Below are 10286 nucleotides of genomic sequence, written 5' to 3'. Positions count from 1 at the left end.
TAATCGACATTCTTTGTGTAATTGTAATGTAAGCGTAAACACCACAGCCAGAATTCACGCAATATGTCCCTAATCAATGTTCATATATGAATATTGAAAGAAATGTATAAAAAGCTATGTAGTATTATAAAAAAAACGAGTATATATATATATGATATTTATTCCTGTTGCTTCATATGGACACATCGAAGTTCACCTGACATGGTTTCACGCCTTCTTTTCATTCTTAAGGCGATCGCCTCTCGATAAACAATTACTACATTCGAGGTGTAATGCCCAGATATTTTTGTAGATAGCAATTATTTATGGCCACGATGCGACAAATAAAACCGAATAAAACGAATCTTATGCAACCAAGGAGTGAGATAAAATTGAAATAAAACATTCCAGCGCGACGAGTTTTGCATGGAAAAACATAATTTTTTTATCAAACATGTTTTTCTTTATAAAACTGCTACATATTCATTATTATCGACGTTATTTTTGCTACAAATTCCCTTTTTTTTATTTTCGCGAGTCAACGTGTTTTTGTTTACGCGTCAAGTTACTTTTTGTCACTGTTAAGTGCAAGGTGCGAGAGATTAAATTGAAAGACGTAGACGAATCCAAATAGGATTGATCTTTATGAAAAATGTTGGTCGCCGAGTTTTTTCTCTGCGAGGCAGTCGGATTACGTATGCAAATGCAAACATACAGATATATAATTCAGGTAGGTTCACGGCTTTCATTAATAAAAAAGTAAGTTTATTCAAATGCGTTATTTTTAGCAAAATAAACCAAACCTTAAACTACTCTAGAAATTTTTACCTTTCATAAGAAAGATATACGGATCGTGTTTTTCTAATATGACGGATTATTCAAAAGATTGCGAGCTTTAATCATTCTTTCGTTTCATTCATTTAAAAAATAAGCTACACTGAGAAAAAAAAATCGTAGATTCAAAGAAATATTATTTGATTCAACTAAATGCAGTGGTCACGGGCTGTCAAGCTAACATTTGCTAACATTTTTTTTTAATTCAAAAAATATTATATTTAAATAGATTCAGAATTTCTTGATATTACTCACGTATATTTGATTTAAATATATTAATATTTGCATTAAACAAATCACTACAACTAAACGAGTTTAGTCAAATTTACAACATTTTTTTCTCAGTGTAGAATTAGAGATTCAAATTTAAGACACTTGATCCTTCGTTACCACGTTAAATTGATGACCGATTCCGGTCAACCTCGATTTATTTTTTTTTTATTCCAGTAAAAACGTTCAACCGCGTGACATTTTAAAAAGCAGAGTTCTCCAATGATTGAGTGTCACGACAAAATTACGTCATTCACTTCAAGTGAATTTTATTTTTGTCAGATTTCAAATTGACACCCGGTTGGAAAGGATGTCATTCTATAAAAGTCACACAAATGACCATCCTATTTTGTAGTGACGAATCACGCAAAACATTTTTTTATTTTTAAATATTTATTGACAATTTAGACGCACTTCCAAGATTTATTGACGTATGCCATTGGATACGTGTCATAAATAATATTTTCAACATAACTAATTTGCGAACTAATTTTCAAGGCATCCTCTTCGAAGCTGCCTCGCCAATTTAACTTCCTCAAGCAGATTTCTTTTCGCCATACTTCTTGAATCTCGGAACCATGTACATGGGTATCGACAATGTCGAACCAGCTATACAGAACAACGAAACTATCTTTTCCTGTAACAAAAATTTTCCTCATTATTACAAATGAAATAAGATTAATCTATGTGAAAGCGACAATCGTGGTGTATTCAAGCATGAGATTTCCAAAACAATTAATATTTCCATTGCAAGAAATATTAATTGTTGCGCCAAATTTTCTATCAAATTTTATGTCGCATTAAGTCCTCATTTTTCAATCAATTCTCACTATTCTTGTGGCAAAACATGGAGAATCTCTCACAATTTTACATTCCACTGAAGGAGGTTAACCCAACATTACTTGCGTGGTTTTTTTGTCTTAATTTAAACCACAACTAGCGTGGGATGTATCTTACAATATTATTATCTCAACTTTCATCGTCCTCTTTGATGATTTACAATAGGGGTATTCAAATAAGTTAGAGTTTAACGGTTTGACAGGTTATGTCGGGTTAAAGTTGGGTAAAAAGTTAATTTTTACACTTTTAACCCAAAGATTAATGTGATAGGTTAATGAGTCACTTATGTATTTTGCATAACCTTAAAGAGTAGCGCGCCCAAAGTTAATTAATTAACTTTTTACTCGATTAATTAACTTTAACCCGACATAACCTGTCAAACTGTTAAAAACTTATTTGAATACCCCTAATAAAATAAAGGTTAATATTTTATTACATCGTCTAGATAAAGATAAGCGTAATTTTTCTTTAATTGTGAGACAATTTGTGCAATTGGCATACGATCGATATAAAAGTTTTACGCTGTAAATTTAGATTTCTAAAGGGGTTAAGAGGGTCGTGGAGTATTTACTCCCCCATGCAAGTAACGTATAGGGTTAACTGCGCGCTTAGGGTTAACTGTGTCTTTCTCTTATGTAATTTCACACGACACGGAGCAGCTTCTATACTCACAGCGGTGGAAATTTTTACTTCGGGCGGTGCGCTGACGATCGAATTAGTGTACGTCCTGGAAATAACGCCCGACAAACCGGACGCATTTCTCAGCCCGTTGCGAATCGCGAACATTTTCGCTCTCGTCGTTCACGATTATCGTGGAAAGAAGTCGCGGTCGCAAAAACTGCTCGAACAGTAACCAGGAATATTATTTCTCGAGACGGGCAATTCTATTCAGCCAGAGAGAAGCCTGAGTCTGAAGAGAGGCCATCCCGTCCAATTCCGGCCTTTTTCGTGGCCCGTGGGACTGTCGAAAGCCAAACCCCCGTACACTACCGCCAGTACATTATACCGCCATTTTCGAAATTGGTACTACGTAGCGACGTTCATTTTCCGACACTATCAATAAAACATCATTTTGGTGCGCGTCCGTGCTACATCTGCAAATGTAAAGGTGCCATTTCACGTTGACTGCATTATAATTGAGTGCATTACATTCGCGAGATTTACGTGCTCATTACCGTAATGTGCGTACGATATTTAATCTTAAATTGTGGTTTTGTTTAATCAACTACGTGCCTTTACTAATCGTCCACTTGATTCGCGTAGCATCTCGCGTCAAGATCTTTCAACATTTCATCGTCATTAACGCGATTGTAACGCAGTGATGAAACGCGGAACAAATCGGGGCAATCGCGACTCCTTCGCGCGAAAAATCTATGTTACCTGCTTTTATATTATAGAGTAAAAGTATTTCCTTCCCATGGGTACGACCTTTTGGCGAGGTGGGAAGGCTCAGTACCCAGTACGAGGATTTTACCCAAGCAAAACTCTCGTTCTGCTTGGATAAAAATCCAAAGACGGGGAAGCTAACGTACCCTGCTCCGTCTCCGCCGATTTAATTGAATGAACGAACCGCAGCCGGTTCGTCGCGTTTGCTTCGGGAATGCCGTTCAAGTAATCGGACTAAAGGACTTTTTTAAACGGGAGTGCCGTACAGTATCGCGCGAGAAAGACTTTTATTTATTAGTCCGCGTGCGATTGTAGTTAATTATCCGCGAGTGTTTCTAGCGAGTGTCCGGTGAGAGGAGGAGGCCAGAGGCCTGACATCCTGAGAGGAGGAGGAGGTCTGGGAGAGACATCGGGCCCCGGCGGAGCAACCTTGAGGTGAATATCATCTGCATAATAATTCTTTTCCATTTATTTAGATTGGTTTATTTTGATAAGTGAAAAATAATTAGAAAAAGAGAAATTATCTAAAAATTTTTTCTTGTAAAAGATCTTTTTCGGTAAATAGATAATAATTGTACGTATTGCTAAATATTTTATTGAAAGACGAATTAGAGGCGCGTAAGAATTATCTTTTAAAATATTGATCATTTTGAACGCTTCTTTAATTTGAATTTTATGTTTGTATGTTACAGTATTATCGTAGCTGTATGATTAACTCCGCCTGTTGCGCATCGGATTAATTGGTGAGTCGGAATTTTTTTTTTACTGAGGTAACGAATTTACGATTAATCAAATATAGTGCAAATATAATCTCGGTGCATGTCGAATTATGACAATAAATTATAGTATAAATTTATTACATCTCGTAGATACGTTGCCTTAAAATGGATGGGCTAAAACTAATTATGGCAAATATTTAATCTTGGTCACTTGTTTATTGATGTATTGTGCGATTGTGCTTGAGGAAATACTCGCACACGTCGCACACATATAGAGCTCGCAAAGAGCTCATTATCGTTGAATTACGTTGATAAACCTTCGCGTTCTTATATATAAATAATTTTTTAATAAAATTTTAAATCCTAAATTAAATATTATATTGAATCAGAATTTTATTTCGCGAATTTAAGTTAGTAAATTACACAGTAAGTTAAATTTTCAAAATTTTTTTACGTAGGTTAATTTTACTTACAATTAGAGTATTACATTTTTGAAAAACACAAAAAAATAAGAAGTAAAGTAATGATTTTAAAAATATAAAATTTTTATTTAGATCTTTTATAAAATTATTTTTGTATTATTTTTCTTGCACAAAACAGAAAAGTGTAAGATATTGTGTAAAAATAAAATAAATAAATAAATGAAAATTTCTGCAAATAAGGAAAAATTATGAATTAGGATTTGAATAATTTATACGGCCCTTTTATTCCTTTCCATATACTTTAGCCAAGATTAAATATTATAAAAATCGATGCAAGGAAGCAATATATATAGATATAATAAAAAAGATAAGAATTATTTTGATTTTATTATGCAATTTATTTTACAGAAAACGCGATATAATTAATGGTTATTGGTTATTAATTACTAAAATTTATTTTAACAAAGCACCGATTTTACCCTAATTTTTTGTAGCCGGATTTATAAATGTTTTAACAAGAAATTTTACTTATACTTTTCATTGATTTTAGATGAAACTGGATAATATCATCCACACTGTTGAAAATAATTTCGATTCATGTCATACATTAAGCGCACTATCGAATAATTAACCTTTGTTGTGGCTAAACAATGATTCCAATTACTTATGGTATTTCATGAAATAAACAGCAGAAAATCATTATTTTGCGGGCATAGTTGGGCGAATTTTGCAGAGAAAAACTGCATTACTGACATAAATGCATGTTTCACTAAAATTAAACAGCAAACTTAATAAATTGTTATCAGAGATGTGCAGATTTTGTAAAACGTTTTCAACTTCCTATCATATCACTTATGCATATTACTTACATACGAAATACATCATCAACACAAATTATAACGTTAGTTTCTTAATTTATATTATATATATGAAAACATTATTTTACATCATAAGAGAATAATTTTTGATCTTTCAAACTAAAAGATCTGTCATTATCATATAAATTCCATGATGACTTTTTTTTTAAAGCGCATCAATATTTCTATTATTCTATTGTTTCCATTTTAATGTATTTGTTGTACTTTGTCATGCCTATTATTATTATTATTTTTTCTACATTATTTATTACAACAAAAGTCTAGTATTCATTAAAGATCCAGCAAACCCCATTCGTCATACATTGGAATTCTCTTCATCATCAATTTTTTATAACTCTCGCTCTTTAGACCCGGACTTGAAAAAGTATCAGGATTCATGATCTCATCCAAATCTTTCACCTCAGTCTTGCAGCACAGCACTATCGGTAAAATTGAGAAGGATGATATCATTCCATAACTTGCTCTTCGTTTTAGGGTAGCTTTCAGTTCTTCCATGGTGGGTGGCTGCGTCTTGCAGCCCAGTTGCTTCATAGTCGCCGACAGTACGCCAAGATATTCATTTAATAAAACATCTCTCTTGTTTTCAATAACATCCGGGGAAGGACTTGTATTGAAAAAATATTGAAGATCGATTGCCGGCGATGTGTAGACACACGTTTGGAAATCCACCTGTAATATCAAACAAACTCTGTGTCGCTCGATCGATTTTTTAAGCTCCTGGCAATTGAATTGGAAATGAATTCCGTGCCCCGGGAAAGAAGTGGGACTCGTGTTTAAGAAGTCGCGGCGAGAAAGTTGAGAGTTCGCGCGAATGACACCGGCAGACAGGTGGCGGATGTACCTGAATGTGATCAAACTGGATTTATGCATTATTCATAATATACTGCAGTTTCAAGTATCTCATATTAGAGCGCTGCCTCTTTGTCTTGATCGCTAAAGTCGATATTGCGAATCATTATTAAAATGCGTTAAGGGGTTAGTCTACTCTAGATCGGGCAGAAACAGGCGAATTTTCAGGAATTAATTTTAGACAAAATATCGGTGATACATGAATGATTTTTTTTTCATTATCTTTATTGGGGTTTCAAGAACATGTACAAATTTTTTGGTGTAAAAAAATTTCAAAATGGCGATGAGGCACTTTTTCGCGCGCAACTATGCTTTTCAGACGGTGTACATGGTTTCTGAAATGTGGGTGGTCTGAAAAAAAAAATATATATAATTGTTAACTATATTGTATTGTCTTCGGAATGACGGAGCTTTTTTTTCTCTCCTCGTTTTTGGCGTCAAGAAAAAAATTCCTGAATTTTTCAAAAATGCAGTGAAAAATTCAAGAATTTTTTTCTTGACGCCAAAAACGAGGAGAGAAAAAAAGCTCCGTCATTCCGAAGGCAATACAATATAGCTAATGACCATATATTTTTTTTTTTCAGACCACCCACATTTCAGAAACCATGTACACCGTCTGAAAAGCATAGTTGCGCGCGAAAAAGTGCCTCATCGCCATTTTGAAATTTTTTTACACCAAAAAATTTGTACATGTTCTTGAAACCCTAATAAAGATAATGAAAAAAAAAATTATTCATGTATCACCAATATTTTGTCTGAAATTAATTCCTGAAAATTCGCCTGTTTCTGCCCGAATTAGAGTAGACTAACCCCTTAACATATACCGTATACTTTTCGGAATATTATATATTTATGTCTTATTTATTTTGTTAATTTTTATGTAAATTTATTTTGCATTTAACTGCAACTTACATTGCATTCAACTACGAAAATGATAATAAAAATTCAGAAATATAGATAATTAAAACAAAGTGACTAAACGATGCTATACCTATTTATATTTAATTTATAGTCACGATGCTTTACATTTTTCAAAATTAATATTTTAAGATAGGTATAGTTTTAAAGTAAATACGCTGTTTCAACAATATAAATTATGTCATTACATGCAGGTACAAATTAGATTTCACGAATTTCGTCATTCAATCTTAAATTTCAATCGTGATTATAATAATAAATAAATCAATAAGCTTGTATTCAAAGGAAATACATAATTTTTTTACAATGTGGTGGTACTTACACAAATGTGCTGAACAGGTTTGCCATCATTGTCATATTTGAACAACATATTGTTTACCCAGAAATCGCCGTGATTAATAACATTGAATTCATCCTCACATAACTTGGATGCATCTATTCCTATTTTATATGCGTGGTCGGTGAGTTTAGCAATTTTTTCCGAGTATCTATAATAAATAAAAGTCACATAAACATGGAATTTTATAAAATTATGGAAAAATCATAAATATTTCCTGTATATTCTAAACAACAATTTGTGTTTCTATATGTATTTGCCAGTTTCTGCTTATTATGTTTATTTATGTTATCTTAAACATTAAGAATTAGATTAATAAATATTGTGTTTATTCATGTAAATCTTACTTTTTCATTCCTGGCCAATTTGCAACTTCATCTGCTAAAGCTTTAATACTCATAACGAAAAAAGTTTGCAGTTCTGGCGGCCACTGATCGTTAAATATTCCTTTCGTATACATTTCTTTTTGCTTTGGTTCCTAGATATTAAAATATTTTTATCAAAGAACATTGATATTTATTCATTTAATTATAAAATTTAGTAAATAAGTTTGTAGTGTGGACTGGAAATTTGGAACGTTATATGTATACATGAGGCTATAGAAAAAAATCTGCGACATTAATGTCAATAACATGTGATTTCTTAACAAATTTAGAGAACATTTTTTTTTGAAGATAGTTACAAGGAGGACTATTTGTTACAATTTCTTAATGTAAATTTCAATATAAATTACATTACATATACATATTTACATAATTACAAATTATACATATTTACATAATTACATACATAATTACAAATTATGATTTCGTAAATGTAGAAGGACTTATACTGCTTACAATTGGTTAGGCACATACGTGTCCATTTAAGCTAAAAGCAAGTGAGTCACGCGTAGTGATTTACCTTCTCGCATATGGCTACAGAAGCTGCGTGAAACCTGGCTAGTCCGTCAAGCGCCAATATGGTATGAGCTAGGTCAAGACCAGATATACGATCGGCCATGCGAAAGCCGAGAGGCGCGAGATCCTCGATCACCAGAAGCGTTGGATTTTTATTTTGCACGTATAGGCCCTTCCCGCTTAAGCGATGCTCCGGCCCTAACAACTTATTCATTTTATCCAAGGTATCTGACATCATCAATATCTCGATGTCAAAGGTGCCTGATAATTCGACCTGTAAAAAGTTTATTTAAGAAATAAAATCTTTTAAAATCAAACAAGCATGCAATTAGTTTTGTGATGTAAGGATTTAAATAAAAAGTTTATGTTTCTCAGAAATGATAAATAAATAATAATTTTATTCCGCAAATCAAAATTGATTTTAAAATGTCTGAAGCATATACTTTTCTTCTAAATGTATATGTACCTCTTTGAACTTGATAAAAATAATTTGATTTTCAATCACTGATTGCCTCAAAAATAATTGTCCTGATCTTTTTATTGATTAAAAATCTACTTCGAAATAGTAGAATCTGCCACTTAATTTGATTTATTTGTATTAGAAATATTATATTAGTTGAATCAACTTACGAGGTCCTGACGAATGCCTTCAGCTATAGGCGAGATTTTGAAAATGATTGATTTCTTCTCCGTAATTTTACTCTCGCCTTGGTCACGCGAAAATTCGGCAGTAACCCTAATCATGTCGCTTGAGTAGTTGTCACCCTTAGCCGTGGCCGGTTTCGAGAATATATCGATCACCTGAATTGAGTTGTCGCCTTCCGACTTTCGCAGGATCTTCTCTACGAAGCATAGATTCAGCCATGCCGGTGTCTTTAGGGCCATTTCTGAAATTGGAACTGGAATTGGAATTGGAGAATTTTCCCGACAAATCATTGTTCTTCCCGCCGTGTCACGATACGCGAAAACGATTCTTTACGATAACTTATTGTTCGCAGCGAGATTTATCACGTTTCCTTTGTGTCTCTTTTTAAACAGCTCCCTCCCACTCATTCCGGCCTTTCTACCCTTTCCTTCATCACGCCACCCCTTCCGCCGTTTATTCCCCGCCCGCTTTACCGTCGTTTTTTTCTTCATATCCGTCAATATTTAAGACGAGCGCGCATTCTCCTATACGTTTGAGTTAAGAGCTGTTTCAATTAAGAGCGTAATGGGAAGCCGCTTTTCCCTTTTCCCTTTTGGTCAACGGCATACGTACATTCCGCGTTGAGATCCCGTCGAACGTGATCGAGTTGCGGTATTTGCGAGAAATTTACGACGCGTCTGTGGCGTGCCGCGATCGCGTACGTAAGTACTTGTGGTCATCAAATGACATCGGCCATATTTCACCTTGATGAGTTTTCTCAGAAATGTTTTCCGCGGTTTTCTCAGAATCAAATTCGCCCATTATTAGATGGACGTTTAATGACTGAACTTATGAGGAACACATATAATTTTAATAATATATAAATAATTTATAGCAAATGATATAAATCACAATGAAAATGGTTTACTAATCAAGTGCCAGAAATGCAAATAAATGACAAAACTTTATTATTCTTTAATCGACTTCAAATAAATTTTATTTTAATTAAATTATGATACATCTTAATTGCAATGATTAATGTAATAAATTGATTAAAATGGATTTAAGAGAATTTTGATAAAATAGATGGTAACATTTAAAAAATCCATATAATTATACAAATCCTATACTACATAAATATGTATATTGATATATTTAATTGTGTAATACCTCTTTCTCTTTAGTTATACTATTTTTTCACATTATATAACTCTAACATGCGAACATTAATCATTAAGAAAACAAAAACAACGAGATAAGATTAAAGTTGAATACTATTCATTTGACGTAATAATTGCTCAAGCAAGTACGTAATCGCTTATGTCATGCT

General features: G+C 33.1%; 1 protein-coding gene across 1 annotated transcript in view; it reads right to left on the bottom strand.

Moving 5' to 3' along the window:
• Positions 1 to 5508: 5508 nt before the first annotated feature.
• The window catches only part of LOC112452450, a 6216-nt gene continuing 1438 nt past the window's right edge, over positions 5509 to 10286 (bottom strand). Inside the window, exons 2-6 of the mRNA XM_025012661.1 lie at positions 8962 to 9218; positions 8336 to 8605; positions 7780 to 7910; positions 7418 to 7583; positions 5509 to 5997 (exon numbers count right to left, since the gene is read on the bottom strand). Of these exons, the coding sequence (XP_024868429.1) occupies positions 5599 to 5997; positions 7418 to 7583; positions 7780 to 7910; positions 8336 to 8605; positions 8962 to 9216 (1221 nt within the window). The 5' untranslated portion in view covers positions 9217 to 9218 and the 3' untranslated portion in view covers positions 5509 to 5598. The remainder of the gene's footprint in view (positions 5998 to 7417; positions 7584 to 7779; positions 7911 to 8335; positions 8606 to 8961; positions 9219 to 10286) is intronic.

Source organism: Temnothorax curvispinosus, unplaced genomic scaffold (assembly GCF_003070985.1).
Source record: "Temnothorax curvispinosus isolate PA1 unplaced genomic scaffold, ASM307098v1 QBEX01000304.1, whole genome shotgun sequence".
In the NCBI taxonomy this organism is placed as follows: Eukaryota; Metazoa; Arthropoda; class Insecta; order Hymenoptera; family Formicidae; genus Temnothorax; species Temnothorax curvispinosus.
The sequence above is the reverse complement of the archived record's forward strand: the minus strand, read 5'-3'. Positions and strand labels throughout refer to the sequence as shown.